This window comes from Labrus mixtus, chromosome 15, assembly GCF_963584025.1.
Source record: "Labrus mixtus chromosome 15, fLabMix1.1, whole genome shotgun sequence".
Lineage (NCBI taxonomy): Eukaryota > Metazoa > Chordata > Actinopteri > Labriformes > Labridae > Labrus > Labrus mixtus.
The window spans coordinates 22,984,979-23,004,345 of NC_083626.1; the positions used below are offsets into that span (position 1 = coordinate 22,984,979).

The window sequence follows — 19,367 nt, forward strand, 5'->3', positions numbered from 1 at the left end:
ATTCTTCCCAGTCCTGTACCTGCATCAGCAGCATCACTTTTCGCTTACGAGTTACAACCTGGATTTAAAGGCGTGAGAACCAAATTATCAAGTGAGGTTTTACACAAAAATGTGTTGTATGCCTATTGTGTTGAGCTGTGATTAATATATTCCGATAACAGTGGCAAATCTATTTATAATGCTGCAAGTGTAGGTCAATTTAAAACTATCTTCATTGAAGAAAAGTTACATAAGTAATATGTCAAATCAATACCCTCCCCATTATTAGGCCTGAATTAAAATATCTGTTAAAGGAATATGAATAATAAAATTGTGCAACATGTCAAAAAGAAACGCATGGAGCAGGCATATAAAGTAGAAAATGTAAAAAAATATCATAATAGTTGCAAACTCAATTTAATAAGAACTCCACATTTTATTATCGCTCAATTTTTGGTTCATTTATTGTTATCATCGGTCCAAAAAATGTAAAAATTTAAATAGGCCTACATTTGTATTTATTTTTTTATGTATTTATTGTCTTTCTTGCTTCTTCTTTCCAGATGATTATAATACATTTTATTTGTGTCTCCACCACAAAATTCGATTAAATCTAATTTCAATCTCGATCCGCTAACCGGTCGTTGGACCTTTAATGTCGACGCATGATGGGAGTTGTGGTAATTCGGAGGGGCTAAAATGATACACCTATAGCAGGAAGAACTACATCTACCAGAATGCATTTCTCTTACGTTCTGATCAGTTTCAAACAGTAATGGCGTCGCTGGCGAACGATACAGGTGCCCCCAACTCTGTAGCTTCTGGGGAGCCTGGCGAGAGAAAGAACCCGGCTGTGTCGTTTGGTTTTACTAAAACTGTTAGCAAACTAAAACCTCCAACTGGCGACGCCGCGTTTAAGAAAGACGAGAGGGACTACTTGACCGGAATTGACAAAAATGAACTGCAGAGGTAGGCGTCGGGTGCTAATGCTAACTGTTGTAGCATTAGCGGAACTGTTACGTTTCCTTTCAATCAAAGCTCAGCACTTAAGCCCGTAGGATTAACACGCACATTTTTAGTGATATTGAACATGTGTTATTATGAATTGTGGGTGTGTGTGCCGTGTTTGAGAAGGGAAGTTAACGTTGTTTCAGCTGTCCTGCCTGCTGCCTCGCTAACTCTGCTCTGTCCCGCAGTACAAAACCATCCGAGAAGCCCAAAGAGCTCATCATCCCTCTGATCCAGAAGAACCGCTGGCACAAAACAGAGAAAGTGGTCCAGAGCGATGCTGGTGAAGGCAAAACGCAAGAAGCAACCCAGGAAAAGGATTCTGTGGATTCTCAGGCTGTCAAAGAACTCATTGAAGGTGTGAACTTTTAGATAGATAGAATCTTTATTATCATTGTATACAAGGACACAACGAAACTTTGTGTGCAGCAAATCTTAAACAGCAGCGTTTACAAAAACAACAACAAAAATATATTTGTGGTGATGTGAGAGAGAAGTATGCAAAAAGGGGCCAGAGCAATTGCTGTTCAGTGAATGAATGATAATAATAATAAATAAATAGACAGTTGTGGTGACTGAAAGAGTATATACAGTTATTATTTTGCAGTGACTGATTAATTAAACAAATATAAATATAGAGATATAGTGCAAATAAGTGAAGTTATACTACAGTGAAAGAGTATATACAGTTATTATTGTGCAGTGACTGGATTAGTAAATAAATAGACAATTATAAAGCAGTGAGTTACAAAGTTATTAACAAGTAATGATAATGATAATAATAATAATAATAATAATAATAATAACTTTATTTATATAGCACCTTTTAAAAACACAGGTTTACAAAGTGCTTTGACAAACAAGAACAAACTAAACCAAACACAGAAGAACATTAACAACAGCAAGAACATAACAAATGCAAAATACTAAAAAATAATTAAATACAATTCAACAGAAAAGAACCCAAAGTGCACGATACCCAACAGATATATAGAATAGAATAGAATGTCTTTATTGTCATTATACAATTGTACAACAAAATTATTTACACATACAAGCATCCACAGCTAAAAACAACAAAAGAAGAAAAAAAAAAAGGAACTCTCATTCAGGTAAGACGGGCAATGTATGGTAGGAGTTATTTACAGGTAGTAGCATAACAGAATATAAATAGATATTGCAGAAATATAAAATAAATATTGCACAGTATGAAATGTAAAATTTCCGACCATCACAAGAACCATTATAAGAACCCAGGCAACACAAACCCAACAACACGACCTGAGACCAAGTGGACCAAAGATTTAAAAATATGTAAGAAACTAAAAGAGCTAAAAGCAAATAAAAAGATAACAGCAATAAGAAGGTAAGAGCAGTAAAATAAATAGAAACAAGCGGTTAAAGGATCAAAAAACCCAAAACTATAATATTAATAAAAATAAAAAGTAAATATGAAACATAAATAGACTAAGTAAGATAAGAAATTACCAAGTTAAAACATCAGAGGAGATTAAGATATGAGCATAAATATGAGATAAGAGCATAAATAAAAGAACAGTAAGAAGTAAAAGAAGATAAAAATAGTAAAACCAGTAAGAAAAGACATTAAATGCCAATTCATAACAAATGTATCTCAATACAGTTTACTGAAGAGCAGACAGAAGACTTCACTCTTTGTTATACTCAACATCAATCCATCCTGAGCACAGCACTAAGCAACATTGAGCAAAGTTACAATGGCAAAGAAAAACTTCCTTTAAGAGGCAGAAACCTTGAGAATAAGCAGGCTCATGTTGAACAGCAGTCTGCAGAAACAGTGTTGGGCTCATACATCTCCAATCCGTTCTAATAGATTCCCGAAGGCAGCTGGAGGAGTGGCAGAATGGCCCTCAGTCGGAGAGAAACCTGAACCTCAGAATCCCACTGTTGATGCAAAACAAAGTGCCAGACGGCTTTGAGGATGGAGACCATGTGAAGGTGGATCTACGGCCTGAATCTGTGAGTATGGATACAAGTTGTGTGTGTGACTGAAATATTCTGTACTCTGAAGCAGAGAAGAACATGTTGGGATACACGGTGGCTAGGTTAGAAAAAAAACGTTGATCCTTTTAACTCGGTGCACTCTTTTTCAAGTTTTTACAGATGATTTTCCCCACCATGCTTAATTGATAACATTTACCATAAACCTTGAAAGTGCTAGCTAACTCTGTGTTATTTGCCATCAGTCAAATTAATGTAAATTCATTATCCTTCCTTTATGCTTTCATTTTGACAAGATTTCTAATGTTTGCTGCCTTGCTTGAGGGCATAGGTTTTTTTGATAAGGGCCTGGCTCGATGGTGTTTAGTTCTATGTCATTTCTTTGAAAGGTGTCAGACATAAATATCACAATTGAATCTGCTAGAGTGGCAATTCAATGAGCACATAAAAATGCCTGACTGTACAAAGTCTGGTAGACTGGCTACTTTGGCTCAGATTGAAATTTGAGTGTGTGAAAGTGCTGATGGTCAACTGAGCAAGAATAAACACCCGTGTGTGTTCCCAGTTGTGCGCATGCGTATGTTCATGGTACAGTAAGGCCACGGTGGCAGACAGGCGTCTCCCCAGAGACATGCAGGCAACCAATCGGACCTCTTTTCTGTTTCTTTTCATCAGATGCCTCACGTCCCGTCACTGTCACCCCGTATCTGCTCTCAGTCACTGTAGATGTGTCTGTCAGAGCAGGAGAGTCAGGGGAAACTGGCTCAGTGTGCCCTAAGCTAATTTTAATGCAGTGTCCTCTGCTCCAGGCTTCCCTCAGAGGAAAGCCTTCAGCAGAGACAGAGCCGAGTCGGGCCACTGCTCAGATGACGGTCTCTGTGGCTGCTGCCTGGTGACTTTATTCAGCCCGGGATGAGTCTTACAGCCTGGAGTCAAAATGCTGAGTAAGACCGGCATCATAAACTGTTTCTCTGTCAGTCGCCTCTGGCAGTTTCTTGTGTTTCCAAACTCAAAGATTACATAAACACCTCATTTAGGCCTGACTCTATTTTTTTAATGAAAACCATGGTTTCTGTATGTCATCATCTCTTCTTTTTTTTAACACTTTATGCACTTCCTTTTTTGTTTTTCAGTCAACAGAGGCAGATTATGAGACTGTTCCGGTTGAGGCTTATGGACTGGCTATGCTTAAAGGGATGGGCTGGAACAAAGAAGAAGGCATTGGCCGTACCTTTAAACAGTAAGTAACCAACTGAACATTGAAAGTTGATTTATTGCCTTGGTAGTGTAATAAACAAAATGTATGAAACAATCTTAAGTTAAAGCTTCCAAAATATGGAGATATTGGTGTCCTTAGGTTTAGCAGGAGACTTCCCCTGTCTGACTAGAGGGCGTTTCTTAAGAGGCAAGACATGACATAAAAATAACGATGCAGTAATGGCAGAGACTGATGCTATAATGACTGTATATTAATGCTATGTGTATTTGAACATATCTACAGTATTAACAAATGAGTGGTAAAGAACTTAATTGCAAGCAGAAAAAGCCAGAATATATTTCCTGAATATAACTTTCTGCGTCGGCTCAACCGAACTTCAGGAAGAATTTTTACTAGGTGGCCTAAGCTCAGAGTTTTGTTTGTATGTGAAAACACCAACATAGCAATTAATCAGCCAGTTTAAACCAATTCTAGTAAATGCTTCTAGCAGCTCTATATTGAAATTAATGAAGTCAGTGTTTGATTCAGGGAAAAAATCAATCATGTTTTTGTACTCATTAAGTCTTGTACCCTGATTTTAAAATAGAAGACGTTTGGCTCCAGCCTCTTTTTTAATCCTGCTCATCTTTGTTTATTGATTTAATGCTGTTGTTCCCTGTCTTCTTCAGACACGTGAAGCCGATCGAGAACCAGCTCCGTCCCAAAGGTTTGGGTCTCGGTGCTGATCGTGCAGCGATAAAAGACCTGGAGCCCAGCAGACATCAGCGTCCACCCAAGCCGGGTGAGGAGCGCGTGAAGGAGGAGGAGCTGGTGATGGGTCCAGGCGGCTGTGTGCTGGTGACATCAGGGGCGCATAAAGAACTGTACGGCAAGGTAGAGTGGATCTGAAATGTTTACACGCAGTTCACTCCAAAAACTTGACTTGAAGGTGTCAACCATCTTCCCATTTCATTTCTTTGTGTTTTTCTCTACAAACGACTTGCCATAACTTTCACTCATGTGCCGCAGATTGAAGGCGTCGATCCAGACAACGCTCGAGTCATGGTGAAGCTGGCTATTGGCAGCAAGACGGTGACGATCAGCCAATATGCTGTTAAACTGGTCGGACGCAAAGAATACGAAAAATACAGCAAAGACCTCAGTGAGTATATCTGAGCAAATGAATAATAAACGGTTAACTTTTGTAGAAAATGATCTGGATACAACAATGATTTTGAGTTCCATTAAGCCAAATTAATTTATATTTCAGGACTACAGTATGTAGGGGTCGAAAATGTCAAAATTCTGAATTCCATTTTGAAGGTGGAGTCAGTAGAAATGTTCATTGCGGCTTGTAAACACAACATTCAAAATACATCTGCCTTTATCTCTTTTGTAAATTACATAGTTTTAGTTTTTTTCCTTTTCTACTATATTCTGACATTCAGTAGACCAAACAAATACCAGTTATCAGGTCAACTGCTTCTCCTCATGTCTTCATGTAGGAATAAAAAATGCACAGCCTCTCCTTTTAATTTCAGTAATCTGAGCTGTAATCTCCATAGACTGGAGCACTACCACTCAGAAACACTGTTTGGGTGTTTGCCACTTTCCATTATCGCCATGCTCACCATTTCCCTTTTCCCTCACCAGGTCGCCTGAGCAAAGTCCACAAAGACAAGGAAAGAGAAAAAGAGAAGGAGAGAGAGCGAGAGAAGGAGCAGCAGAGATCGGAGGAGAAAGAGAGGAGAAGTGATGGCAACGAGGGGAAACACAAATCTTCAGAAAGAGATGGCGGAAAAGACGAGAGGAAGAGGAAACACAGAGAATCGAGTCAAGACAGGTACTTGAAGGAAAAGACGGCAAAAAAACAAACTGCTTTTCTACTCATTTTATTTTGTTTGATGAAATTAGATTTTCTTTTGTTGATTTATGTTTTGAGTGTTTTCATTGAGTAAATATTGGGGATATTTGTTCTCTTTCTGCCGTAGAGAAAAGCCTCCAGTGAAAGAGGCGAGGCGACCGCCGGCTCCCCCCTCCTGGCTGCAGAGAGACCTGAAAGTTCGCTTTATAGACAAAGCTTTTAAAGGAGGCAGATACTACAACTCAAAGGTACTAATGACCAAACAAAATGCCAAATGATGTAAGCACCTTTTCTAGATTATGTACATATGCTTACTGAAGCCTCTCTCAGTCAGGTGCGTCATTCAAGATCCAGCACATGTAAACATGTAAAGGGAATGGATGGAAATATTTGTCTCACTATTTTTGATCAACCCTAATATACTGGAACAAGAGCAGTGAAACATGTAGTTATCCCTGTAACATTGACTCATATCCTTACCTACTGTACTAGAATGATCACAGCTGTTAAGATCAGTCTTGTTTTCTTTAGATGCGTGTGGAGGACGTCCTGACGCCAACAACATGCGTGTGTCGAACTGAAGAGGGAAGACTGCTCGACGGTGAGTCATTAGAGCCCTCTCACTTCTTCTTGGTGTTTTATTTTTATTTATTTCAGAGTTGTAAAATCTTACTGGCTCGGATGTTATATTGAATGAATCATGAAGCCAGGTAGCCATTGATACACCTGTAGAAATGACCCGTGTTATATATCTGCCTCTTAGGATAAAGAAAAACAGAACACATTTTTTTGTGTTAATGTCAATTTTCTGTTAATCAACAGAAAATTCCTAGAATCACATATAGCATCTATCTATATAGCAAATATTTGTATTGTATAATTATTATTTTTCTGCCAGCAAGGGCTACAACTAAGGATTACTTTTAATTTATTTAAATCTACGAATTATTGTATTTATTGGTCGTTAAAAATGGAAGAAAAAATGTCATCTCAACGTCCAAGATCACCTCTCTGATAGTATGGTTAAAAACTCAGAGACACGTTGTTCACGACTGAAAGTCTCACAGAAAAACAGCAGATGAGTGATGGTGACGTCGGTTCTTTTCTACAGGATTAGTGATCACATTTTGGTAAAAATGTATGTATAATTTTGCAAACGATGTTAATTGGGTCCCCAGTGCAGACTTTATAAGTGCTCTTTTTTTTTTGTAGAGAACTGGTATGAAGTCAAACTCGAAACACTCTGGGTTGTTGTGTCATTAAAAATATATTACCAAGCTCTGCATACAGATAAACAAGTTACATTTTAATATCTACTGAATCAGTAGTGAACAGGTAGGGACTCAGCCTTTGAGTTTTGCTCTAAGTGTTCTGTTATAACATTTTTAAATAACCTAGTTGTTGTTGTTTGTGGCAGATGTGAAGCAGGACATGCTGGAAACCATGGTTCCAAAAAGTGAAAACGATTCTATAATGGTTGTACTGGGGGAGCACAGAGGACAGGTAAGCAAACCATCATCATTCCTGCAATATGTTTGAACTAGTTTGTACTTGTTCTTATCACAGTCTTTACATCTGTAATCTCAGGTCGGCCGTATTCTCCAACGGGACAAGAACAAGTGCAGAGCGATGGTGCAACTGGACCGACACGATGAGAAAGTGTTCACTCTGGAGTATGACTGTATCTGTCACTATGTAGGAGAAACAGATCACTGATCCACTCCTTTCTCACCTTTAGTCAATTATGTTGTCACTTGTTTATCCTGTATGAAACTTTGTTTGTTGTAATATTCAGAATTAATGGATCTCATGAGATTTTAAAACATTTGAATTTTGTAATAAAATGTTAAAAATGTATTTGTACAGATGTTATTACACCAAACAGACAACGAGTTGGGTCGTTAGTTTTTTCAGTCATCTTTGAATTTATTAGCAAATCACATCAGCAAATGGTCCTAACAAAACAAATGTCAATCTTAAGGTCATATAAAAACATATTTACACCTGGACTACATGTTCGAGCAGAGTATGAATGCAATGGTGGTAGAACTGCTCAGACTCAATTTCTGAAAAGTATAAACACAATGAAAAAAAAGAACTTGAGAGATGTTCTGTAACCAACAATGAGAAACAAACAGTACAGTTGTTTTATTTGTTTCTGTGGAGCTCTGCTTACTCCTTGGGGATTTGGTTTGCTGCGTTAGCCCGAAGCACAGCTCCTGGACTCGGGTATGGTCGCTGCTGGAACAGAGGCCCCGCTGCTGTGGTGTCCGCACCCGTCTTTGCTTCATTACGCTTGGGCAGGCCAGTTGACCATGTGCCCCTGTGAAGTAAAACAAGTTTGTTTGGAAGGGCACTCATGTCATTTTAAAGAACACAAATCAGCGTTGTTGGACTAGTTTTACTGTGAGTCTGTGAAACAGCTGTTTTAAAGACGTCTGCAGCTGTGGAGGAGCTTTGTCAACGCAGAGAAGAGAACCCCAGTGATGTCATAGTGATGTCATCAGATTTAGCTCTGATACTGACCTACATATTTAAAATATATCCTGCCAGGGCTTTAAGGGTGAAATGATGTGGCTGTACATTAGGCAGGGTTTTATAAAAGATGGATTAAGTTACATCATGGGAATTGTAGGAAAATGCAAGAGTGTTTTTGTGCTTGACCCCTAATGGTGTCATAATTTGATGGTTTGGTTTTGTCTGTCACTCTCACATATTTGAACATTATTTGAAATACTACATTTCATGAGTACCAGTTTGATAAACAGCTGTCTTAGTACAGTACCTAGGAGCATCAGAATAGGCACTTGGATCCATTGGGTCCATCTCGTCGTCTTTTCTCCCTACAAGAGAAACATGTATCGGTTAATTTGTTCAAGCGTCATCAGTTTGTTAATGATTGTTTTGTATCATGTGCACATTACCTCTTTTGCCCTTGTTGTACGGTGCCATGTCTTCTCTCCTCTGCTTTCTTCTGTCTCTGTCCCTGCCTTCATCCCTCTCTCGATCCCTTTCCCTGTCCCGCTCTCTTTCCCGTTCCCTGTCTCGTTCCCGCTCTCGCTCTCTGTCTAGCTTCTCAAACTGCCTCTCGATTCTTTCTTCACCTCCCTCTGTTGACAAAATAAAATTTAAAGCAACGGTCAGAAATTCAATCTGTGTCAGAAATGTGTCAGACCGGCAAAGAATTGTGCGCAATGATAACCAATAGTACATGATTACAGAGTCCCACATTAATGATGGGATCACAATGATCACGATCATCTAAAATATAAGTAGCAGAGACTTCATTATACAATACCTCTAATCTTCTTGGCAGGTTTTGTAACCACGGCCGTTGGATCATTTGGTGAAAGCCAGGCCACCAAATCTGTCTCTACATTCCAGTAATAAGGAAGACCACTGTGGATTGAAGAGAGGAGATAAAAAAAAGGAAGTTTCATTTGAATAATAATAACATTTCACTTGTAAAAAGACTATTAGAATTGATTTGATTATAAAGAAAAAACTCAACTGCAATGTTGTTGAGTAAAGTAATGAAATTATGAGGTATGAGTACAAAAAATACACTTTGACTTGTGTGTCAAGATGAAGTTGAAATATGAAATATTTTTTTTAATTATGACCATAAATGATGAATAACAATCTAATAATCCCTTCTACTTAAAAATAAGTTCATTGCATGACTTGGTTTCATCCAACAGAGAAAGTCAGAGTATTGTGAGTCAGAGCTAGTCAAAACTGTCCTTTTTCCCCACGTCCGTTTTTGTGTCGGGGAAAAAAAAAGGAAATTAATTTCTAATGCCACCTTTCAAAATAAAAGTCTTTGTGAGGATACCAACAGGAAGGAGTGAGCGTCTGAAGTTACAGCCTGAATCACATAAGTGAGGCTTCATATCACAGAGGAACTATGTTTTTTTCTTGTCATAATATCAATATCATCTAGAAACCCAACCATCGAATACCAGCTGAAACAGTTGAAACGAGCTGTACCAGCGACACAATGAGTTGAACAGCTGTATTTAACTTGGCTGTGTTAGAAAACGCCTACCTTCTAGGAGAGGAAAACAATGTGAGTGAAGAGTGACAACTTATTGAAGAAAAACAAGTAGGAACGTACCAGGCGGGATCAAAGACTTTGTACCAGTTTGGTGGTAGACTCTCCAGTCTGGTGGATTCATAATCTACGTTGTTGTCATCGTAATCTTCTGCAATAATCTCCTCGTCTACCTCTGGATGGATTGAAGAAAAGAAGAAAAAAAAAGTAATTAAAAACAAATGAAACACACAGAAGGATTCTTTTAAGGTCCATGATGTTCTAATTAAGTGTTTTCTGCTACTGTACCTTGTTCTGAAGGTTTAACAATCCCTCTCTTGGCCAAGCGGGCCAGCAGGGCAGCGGGCAGAGGCATCCTGTAACAGAGAGAGAGAGGGGGGGAGAGAGAGAGAGAGAGAGAGAGAGAGAGAGAGAGAGAGAGAGAGAGAGAGAGAAAGATTAAATTATGATGCAACCAGAACTACAAACCTTCATCAGCTGCTTTGGACAGCTGGGAACATGAGTACAAAGATAATGCCCACTGTCCAATCTATGATCTGTACCAAATTATCCAGATATTCTCAACATTGGAACATGTCATTGGGGACCAGTATTTATAGTTTAATTTGTATTGTTAAATTCACGTTGAATCATTTGGGTTCTTATGTTTGAAGAACACAAGGAATGCAGTGACAAAAAAACATTTTCATTTATTTCTAATATATTAAAACACGGTCACATGGTTTCTCACAATTTTAAAGGAAAATATAATGTTGGGTTGCAAACATACAACCAGCATTTTGGGAACATTCCTGCCGACTGCACATCTTTTCAATAAAAACAATTATATATATTTGAAATTTCCTTGTGGATTCTGTTTATATATATATATATATATATATAAGATAAGATATACTTTATTCATCCCAGCAGGGAAGTGTAGGTGTTCCAGCAGCCAGCATACATACAAACACACAACACAACACATATATACATACATATCCCACCCATACACAAAAAAAAAACATGAGCCCACAATACATAGCCAGGATAAAAAAAAAGTGGTCTGGATGGTCCATGTGTATAAGTAGCTGTTACTCATAGATAACAGTACAAAATACTAGCTCTGCCAGTGCATAGTATGATAGATAAATAAAGAGTTATTATAAAAAAGTAGTCAAGTGTGCAAATATACAGTTTGATATATATACGCAGCTCAGGCTAAAGTTTAAAAGTTTAAATGTCTTCTGTCCTTACTTAAAGGGGAGTCGTTATAAAGTGCAATTGCAGTAGGTTTAAAAGTATTTTTAAATCTGTCCCACTAAAAACACTCTTTTGTTCACACACGAGATTGTGTAAGGGATGCGTGTTATTGTCCATAATGTTCAACAGTTTCTGTCTCATCCTTCTCCCCAGCACAGAGCCAGCCCTCCTAATCAGCTTGTTAAGCTTTTTAGAGTCACAAGCCCTGATGATGCTGCTGCCCCAACAGACAACAGTCTGATAAAACATGGATAACATAATGTAGTAATGTACATGTATCTCCTTCCTTCCTTCCATCATTGTCTATTACTAGTTTGCTGTGTGCATCAGATGTAAGTCTTTTGCCAAATAAAAAGATTCTCTAATTCTGAAATACATTTTCCAGATGAAATTGGGGAATCCCTTTTTTTTGCATTCACATTTATCTTTGCATCTTCAGCTGCTGGTTTCTAAAAATCACAATGGAGATTTAAACAGAAACTTAATTTGAACTTGTGAAATGGACATTTGAAAAACTATGTAACTTATATATAGAAACATTAAGACATTAGATTCATGTCCTTCTACGGTGACGAACATCAGAGAGACAAACAAAAACACAAACTCGGATCTGGAGAGGAGGAAACGACGTCAGTAAGAATTCAAAGTGGAATTCTTTGAACAGAAAGCAAATAAAGCAAATGAATTATCTGGTTTTATGTGTGGATAAAAGCATGGCAACACAATGTTACCCCGCGTATTCAGAGACTAAATGTTAGTTCTTTCTGCATGCCTCACTTCACTGGAGAGAAGCTAACTTGATATTCTTAGATACTTCAAAATCATCAGGTTTGAATCGCCTTTTAATTCTTGTAAAAAAAAAATAGCACCTAATGGATTCAGAAATCATCCTCTGACTTTACAATGAAACATGTATTTCCAGAAAACTCCACCGCTCGCTCGGTTCCTCCAAATGAAGCAACAAAGAGACACCTGTGTGCTTCATTAATACAACAAAACTACACAAACACTTCAAACAAACACTTCACACTTCACTCATGATCGAAATCAAGTCGAAGTTACCTGTATTTTAACGAAATCGCCCCTCTGACCGTCGAGCACAGTGAACGATGCGACAACCCCCCCAAAACAAGCACACGGCGCGCAGAGTGATGACGTCACACTCTTCTCCTGACTGACGACAACAAACATGGAGGAATATGCCCGTGAACCTTGGTAAGACTAGTTTGAAATGTTTTTTTTGCCTTTCGCTGTTATTTCTACACGTTTAACCTCTGAAACAGTTTTGTTTTCTTAATGTCGTGTATAAGCTGCTTTGAGAGCAAATAGATACATTCTGAGAGACTCGGTAACCTTGTGTTTAATGTTTTTAATAAGAGCTGAAGGTGTTGTAAACATACTCTTAATCCTTATTCACAGATGTTTCAGCCCACCTTCTCTACAGTAATGTCAACTAAACTAAATCCATACACTTTTTCTTATATTCTTGCCTTTTAATAAATATATAATGTGACTTCAGACTGTTTCATTGTACAGTTTAACATGCTACACTAAACTGTATTGTTCTGTACAATATGATAATATTTTATTTCACTATATACCAGGGCAAGGCAAGTTTATTTATACAGCACATTTTAACAACAAGGCAATTCAAAGTGCTTCACACAAGACATCAAAAGCATCCTGACAGAGGAAAGAAAAGAAACATTAAAATAATAATAATAATAATTCAAATTAAATTAATTGAAATAAATAAAGTAAAAATCTAAAAAGAGTTAAAAGTTACAGTGCAGAGTTAAAATTTAAAATCTTATTAAAAGTGTTTAATGAAAGGCAGCTGTAAACAGGTGTGTCTTCAACCTCGTTTTTAAAAGAGCTGAGAGTTTCAGCAGACCTGCAGGTTTCTGGGAGTTTGTTCCAGATATAAGGAGCGTAGAAACTGAACGCTGCTTCTCCGTGTTTGGTTCTGACTCTGGGGACGGAGAGCAGACCTGTCCCAGACGGTCTGGATGGTTCGTAATTAATCAGGAGGTCACTAATGTATTTTGGCCCTAAACCTTTAAGCGCTCTATTAACCAGCAACAGGAGTTTAAAGTATATTCTCTGACAGACTGGGATCCAGTGTAAAGACCTCAGAACTGGACTGATGTGATCCATGTTCTTGGTCTTGGTGAGGACTCTAGCAGCAGCGTTCTGGATCAGCTGCAGTTGTCTGACTGATTTTTTAGGCAGACCTGTGAAGACACTGTTGCAGTAATCAAGACGACTGAAGATAAAAGCATGGACAAGTTTTTCCAGGTCCTGCTGGGACATAAGTCCTCTAACTCTTGATATGTTCTTCAGGTGATAGTAGGCTGACTTTGTAATTGTCTTAATGTGGCTTTTAAAATTGAGGTCTGAGTCCATCACTACGCCCAGATTTCTTGCCTGGTCTGTGGTTTTGAGTCTTACTGACTGAAGCTGATTGCTGACTCTTACTCTCCTCCTTTGCTCCAAAAACAACAACCTCAGTTTTGTCTTTGTTTAGCTGGAGAAAATGTTTACACATCCACTCGTGGATTTGCTCTATGCATTTACCCAGTGCTTTTATGGGACCATGGTTGCCTGGCGACATTGTAATATATATTTGTGTGTCGTCTGCGTAGTTACGATAACTTATTTTATTGTTTTTTTATAATCTGAGCTAGTGGGAGCATGTCGAGGTTAAACAGAAGAGGCCCCAGGATGGAACCTTGGGGAACTCCATAAGTAATTTTTGTTTGCTCAGGGGTCATAACATCGACAACATCTGTACAAGGGCCATCTTTTTTCTTTACACTGTGGGGGCTGGACTTTAAAATATACTCGTACACAAGCAGACAGCTGTGAAGCCCGATGTGAAGCGTTGGTGTCAGAGAGGAAATGTCATTTCTCCCATTAACCTAATGCGAGTATTTCAGCCTTGTGATTTTATTTTTTATGTTTATTTTTTTAAATATATATTCTGGGGGCCAGATGGGAAGCTTTGAGGGGCTGATTGTGACCCACGGGCCACCAGTTGATGATCACTGCTATATACTATAAAATTCATTTCTGTTACTATATTTAAACACAAACACGACGCTTCATTCATTAATCATGTTACCTGTTACTGCTGTGCTAAATGTTTTGTACATATATTTAACTTGCAAAGTGCTGCTTTTTCTCACATCACGATCACTGTTACTTTGAATTTGTCTGTAAGGCTTCCTGTGTGGTTTCTTTATTCACTGCGGCTCCTATTCGACTTTGGTTTTTCTCTGATTTCTGTTATTAATAGCCCTAATTTGATGCATCTTCTTGTGTGTTTTTCCACATTCTCCAACAGTATTTTGTTGTCCTGTTACAGTGACAATAAAGATATCTTAACTTCATTAATCAGCACAGAGTGTGTGTGTGGTTACATCATGTGTGTCTTTAAATGATGACATACATGTTACTCCACTAAGCGTAAGTCACTTTGGGGTACTTCATACTTTATACTGTCTTTACATTTTCTTTCTCTCTCTCTCTCTCTTTTTGGTGCATGTCTTCAGTCCCTGGAGGATAGTCGATGACTGTGGAGGGGCGTTCACCATGGGTACAATCGGAGGAGGGGTGTTCCAGGCCATCAAGGGCTTTCGTAATGCCCCTGCAGTGAGTTCACCATGTAATGATCATCGTAACTTCCTTAAGCCCATGTCTGGGGGTTTTCAAACACAGACTTAAACAGTGCTCTCATGTTTCAGGGCGTGAGACACCGACTCAGAGGAAGCGCAAACGCAGTGAGAATACGAGCCCCACAGATCGGAGGTGAGGAGGAACTTTCCTCTCATGAAATCTTAATGTGCTTATGGCGATTGTTAGAGATAAACTGTTTAATTTCCTGTAGATATTTAATGATTTACCTGCAACATGCTTTGTTTTATAGAGCCCAATTATTTCACAGAATTAACCTTTTTTTTCATTCATCATGATCATTGTAATCCAGTCTTGCAAACAAATGAGTTTGTGTTTTGTGGTCTTGCAGGTAGCTTTGCTATATGGGGGGGCCTCTTCTCCACTATTGATTGTGGTTTAGTCCGTCTCAGAGGGAAAGAGGATCCTTGGAACTCCATATCAAGCGGCGCACTGACTGGAGCAATCCTAGCAGCACGCAGTAAGAGGAAGCTAGTGTTGTACCCCTTCTGTGTCACTTACCACATCACGTGTATTCAATGAAATCTGTGTTGTCCTCCAGGTGGGCCGTTAACCATGGTGGGCTCTGCCATGATGGGAGGAATTCTGCTCGCTCTCATTGAAGGATTTGGAATCCTCCTAACCAGATATACAGCGCAGCAGTTTCAGAACCGTGAGTGATGCTGAAAATGTTCTTCTATGTTTATAAAACATTTTGATATCAGCAAAGGATCTCAGACATGTATCACCTCTAACACCCCCCCACCCCCACCCCTCCCCCGTGTTTCAGTATGTTTTATCTCACAGTTTTGTTTTCTCATCAGCACCTCTACTGATTTCATTCTCACCTCTCATCGTGCCATTTTTAAAAACAAGTGCATGCTACCTGTCTACCACCAAACAGCTGACAAGTTACTAACTATCCCCTGTGAACATAGTGAAACAATGAACAGATATCATCCTCAGGGTAAGGTGAAGACTGAAGCAGAGTGAAGAAGAGGAAGCAACTGAATGTGTCAATTAGCTTTATTAAATTAAAAGATGCTCATGTGTCCAACCATCTGCAGCTATTAGAGGTGTAGAAACATATATAAATATCATTCAGTCTTTCATATTGATCTTTTGTACAGATATTCTCATTGTAACTAAAAATCTACTCGTGCAAAAAACAATTAACCATCAATTAATGACACACTTTTTGCGACTGGGAGTCTAGTGCTGCAGCTAAAGAAACATCCTTTATATTGATGGAGTCAACGTACGTGTTTTGTTTTTGTTAATACTGTAAAAAAAAAAGAGAAAAAAAAAAAAGAGCCCTCCAGCACGAATGTTCTGAATTGAAAAAATGTTTCAAAATAGTGTTGAACATCTAAGCTGAAAAGACGTGAATATAACATGTCATTGCGTCGTTATCTTTCTCTGTTAGAGGTTTAGGCGTCTCTGGTGGCTACTGTATAAAAAGCACAGATGTTACTGAATACATCCAATTCATTCAGTCCAGCAACATGCATCGTACCAGAAATCGATTAATTTATTTATTTTTGTTAAAAAAAAATATTTATACTCTTCTGGTTTACACTCTGTTAATGAGAGACATGCGACTCACACACAAAGGCCTGAAGTACACACATGCACAAACAGGACGTGTGGACATGCATTCGTGCAGAGATGTCAGAGCGGGGCCTCTACGCAGAGAGCGCCTTGCTCAAGGGCATCTCAGTAGTCTGCAGTATTCGAGACGGGACCTGGCGTCTGTCCAGCAGCCAGACCAACTTCTATACTGTATTTATCCGCACTGGGACTTGAACTAGACTGAGCTACTGCCGCCCATTACATTAAAAAAAAAAGTATTATTTTCACCAGTGCTTTTGCTTTTTTAAGAATTCAAAATGTCTTCTGCCGATAAAGGCTTCTTCTGTTTTATGTAGAAAGTCACTCGACTGAATACATGAATGAGTTACATCAAGGAGGTTGATTGAGCAGTCTGAATTGCCACAGAACCTCAAATGTCTTGTGTCTTCTTTCTGGTTTCTCCAGCTATCCCCTTTGCAGAGGATCAGTTACCTCCGAAGGATGGTGGTCAGCAGCAGCAGCAGCAATGAGGGGAGAGAGGGGGGGCAGTTTGTGTAGAGAGCAGCATGGACTGAGGCCAGAAGGGAGGACACCAGACACCACAGCAGGTATCAGGAGGAACAGGAGGTGAAGACACGGGTCCTGTTTGTGGTGTCACACTTGCACTATGTGAATTAACCTCAGGGGCAAATAATTGTGTGTTTTAGTTATTTATAAAGTGAATGTTTTTATGTCAATAAGGATCCTTACACACTTCATTATTGCACCTTCAGGATCTCATACTACATTTATTTTAATGTTACCCTTAGACCATGTTCATGTTAAAGACAGATGGTGTTTATATTGTTCAACTGGAAGTACTATACATTGGGTGATGGGACTAGCAACCAAGCTTAGTAACCTACCATCACTACCACGTGGCCCGTTTGGGTTGAATATGCAATCCTGAAATGTATACATAAAGTCAATTTTATTATTCAGCTTTTAAAACATCTAACTATAAAAGGATATTTTGAGACATTGTGGAATTTACTTATGTGAGTTAGATGAGAAGCTAGATTTGCACTAAGGCTAAGATAAGGGGGAATAGTTGGCCTAGATCTTACCAAAGAAAATGAATCTCTTGATGTTTAGTTTGTCAAAACTACACTGTGTGTGTTTTTACCAAAAGTTTAAGCTAGAAGCTTTAACTTCTATCTTATCAGACAGGAGAAAGCAGGTATTTTACAAGTTTGCGAATTATTAAGTATGCACATATAAAGTAGTGAAGCTTGACTTCAAAATATTTATGATTTTCATGTTTTTTATTTAAATAAATGTCTGTTTGGTCTCTAGTGGTGATTGAGCCAATAGCTCACTGATGAAAAGTTCTATATATGAAGGTTTATAAAGTAGGAACTGGTGGTGACATTCCTTAGATGAAGAACCTTCCTCTCACTCAAGTCTGAAATAGATTTTGTGTGTCTTTGATCTATGCAGGCTTCATAAGTTCACTGTTATTCTGGCTAAATCAAAGAAAACTAATGACTTCTAACAATGAAACTTCTAAGTGCTGATCCAAAGAAGAAAAACAAATTTGACATTTAGATGAGATCCAAACAATCGTAAAAGAAAAGCAACTCTCAGCGAGTAAAAACCTGAGTTAGCTGCAGTTCACTCTCTTTACCACTAAAGGAAAGAAAAGAGATCTGCAAAAGGATCACACTCATTTGAAAAATAAGCTGTGACTTTACAGCATAATGTTGTCCAGTGAAAGTTTTACCATGGAAAGGAGTGTGAGAAAATGCTTTTAAGTCATCGGTGTCCATCAGATGTGACAATCAACACAAAAGAATGTGTCCTTAAAATGCATCTGTGAAAAACAAACCCATCCTATTCTTAGTTTGCATTATCTTTTGATGAGATATGTCCTTCTCCTGAAGCTCTGAGTTATTTTGTATCATTAGTATTTGTATTTATATTCAAAGGATGAGCTTTTATTCTGTCTTTTATGCAACGCTGCAAAAATGTGGAGGAGTTAAGAGCTGAATTACTTTCACAGTTTAGGTTGTATTGCACCCACTGTCACTTTGATTTCTGCATCAAGCAACAGAGCACTTTTTAACTTTATCTCTTAAAATAGTTTCATCTTCATAGCAGAGCGATGATGCAATCCGAGCCTGTCTTTTTGTGTGTCTTTGGCTGTATGGAAATAATTAGTTATTTATTTATTGTCTTAATGTATTTATCTTGCAAAAGTCCTTAAAAACAATAAAAGTTTAAAAAAGTTCTTAAAGACACGGGGTGGTGTTTTTTTTATTTTTTATTTTCATGGGGCCCCCAAGATGTTTAATCCAATTCAAACTTTATCACAGAATCAAGGTCCAGAAAAAAGACAGGACGATACATGGAATAATCAGTCAAAAGCACAATACACCACAAAACCTGGAATATAATGTAGCATGACATGTTACTCCCTGTGAAAGCACGCCCCCTGCCGCCTCTCATGTGGTACTGCACCCACCGCCTGCTTCTGTCCGTGGTCCTGAAATGTTGCTCCTCTAACTAACAGAAGTATTCAACACATTTTTTTTATATCTTGCAAACAATTTAAAACATTTAGATATTTTTTTTAACTAAAACTTTAAAACAGCCCCCCCCCCCAGAGAGCCGCAGGTTTCTCCTGAGTCCACCTCCACCTTCCCCCTGAAAGAAGATTTCCACAGTCATCCTTTTAAACGGCTCAGCAGCGTTAATCCTGACGGCTGACCACCGCGGATATGCATGCGGACACGTTTGTTTTCATATTATGTGCC

At 38.4% G+C, this 19,367-nt stretch overlaps 3 protein-coding genes across 3 annotated transcripts; 2 read left to right on the forward strand and 1 right to left on the reverse strand.

Annotated features, from left to right (window-relative positions):
- Positions 1–731: 731 nt before the first annotated feature.
- Positions 732–7,884, forward strand: gpkow (G patch domain and KOW motifs). The gene is made up of 11 exons (XM_061057752.1): positions 732–948; positions 1,176–1,345; positions 2,840–2,985; positions 4,101–4,207; positions 4,855–5,059; positions 5,195–5,327; positions 5,819–6,008; positions 6,157–6,277; positions 6,561–6,630; positions 7,447–7,532; positions 7,617–7,884. The coding sequence occupies exons 1-11, from the start codon at positions 755–757 to the stop codon at positions 7,743–7,745; spliced, it is 1,551 nt and encodes a 516-aa protein (XP_060913735.1). The 5' UTR covers positions 732–754; the 3' UTR covers positions 7,746–7,884.
- Positions 7,885–7,929: 45 nt separating this feature from the next.
- On the reverse strand, positions 7,930–10,476 carry pqbp1 (polyglutamine binding protein 1). The gene is made up of 6 exons (XM_061057753.1): positions 10,372–10,476; positions 10,147–10,258; positions 9,328–9,428; positions 8,954–9,139; positions 8,815–8,872; positions 7,930–8,352 (listed from the first exon to the last, which is right to left on the reverse strand). Exons 1-6 carry the CDS (start codon positions 10,436–10,438, stop codon positions 8,202–8,204), a joined length of 675 nt encoding a protein of 224 aa, XP_060913736.1. The 5' UTR covers positions 10,439–10,476; the 3' UTR covers positions 7,930–8,201.
- Positions 10,477–12,464: 1,988 nt separating this feature from the next.
- timm17b (translocase of inner mitochondrial membrane 17 homolog B (yeast)) lies at positions 12,465–18,419 on the forward strand. Its single transcript, XM_061057895.1, has 6 exons — positions 12,465–12,540; positions 14,880–14,979; positions 15,072–15,135; positions 15,353–15,481; positions 15,563–15,673; positions 17,038–18,419. Exons 1-6 carry the CDS (start codon positions 12,515–12,517, stop codon positions 17,100–17,102), a joined length of 495 nt encoding a protein of 164 aa, XP_060913878.1. The 5' UTR covers positions 12,465–12,514; the 3' UTR covers positions 17,103–18,419.
- The last annotated feature ends 948 nt before the right edge of the window (positions 18,420–19,367 follow it).

Bases quoted from the DNA above. Each gene is read 5' to 3' on its own strand.
- timm17b (XM_061057895.1), top strand. From the start codon at position 12,515: ATGGAGGAATATGCCCGTGAACCTTG. The intron at 15,136-15,352 runs GTGAGGAGGAAC...GTGGTCTTGCAG, and splicing joins ACGAGCCCCACAGATCGGAG to GTAGCTTTGCTATATGGGGG. The intron at 15,482-15,562 runs GTAAGAGGAAGC...GTTGTCCTCCAG, and splicing joins AGCAATCCTAGCAGCACGCA to GTGGGCCGTTAACCATGGTG.
- pqbp1 (XM_061057753.1), bottom strand. From the start codon at position 10,438: ATGCCTCTGCCCGCTGCCCTGCTGGCCCGCTTGGCCAAGAGAGGGATT. The intron at 10,259-10,371 runs GTACAGTAGCAG...CAATCCATCCAG, and splicing joins TGTTAAACCTTCAGAACAAG to AGGTAGACGAGGAGATTATT. The intron at 9,429-10,146 runs GTACGTTCCTAC...TTCAATCCACAG, and splicing joins AAAGTCTTTGATCCCGCCTG to TGGTCTTCCTTATTACTGGA.
- gpkow (XM_061057752.1), top strand. From the start codon at position 755: ATGGCGTCGCTGGCGAACGATACAGGTGCCCCCAACTCTGTAGCTTCT. The intron at 949-1,175 runs GTAGGCGTCGGG...TCTGTCCCGCAG, and splicing joins GACAAAAATGAACTGCAGAG to TACAAAACCATCCGAGAAGC. The intron at 5,060-5,194 runs GTAGAGTGGATC...CATGTGCCGCAG, and splicing joins ATAAAGAACTGTACGGCAAG to ATTGAAGGCGTCGATCCAGA.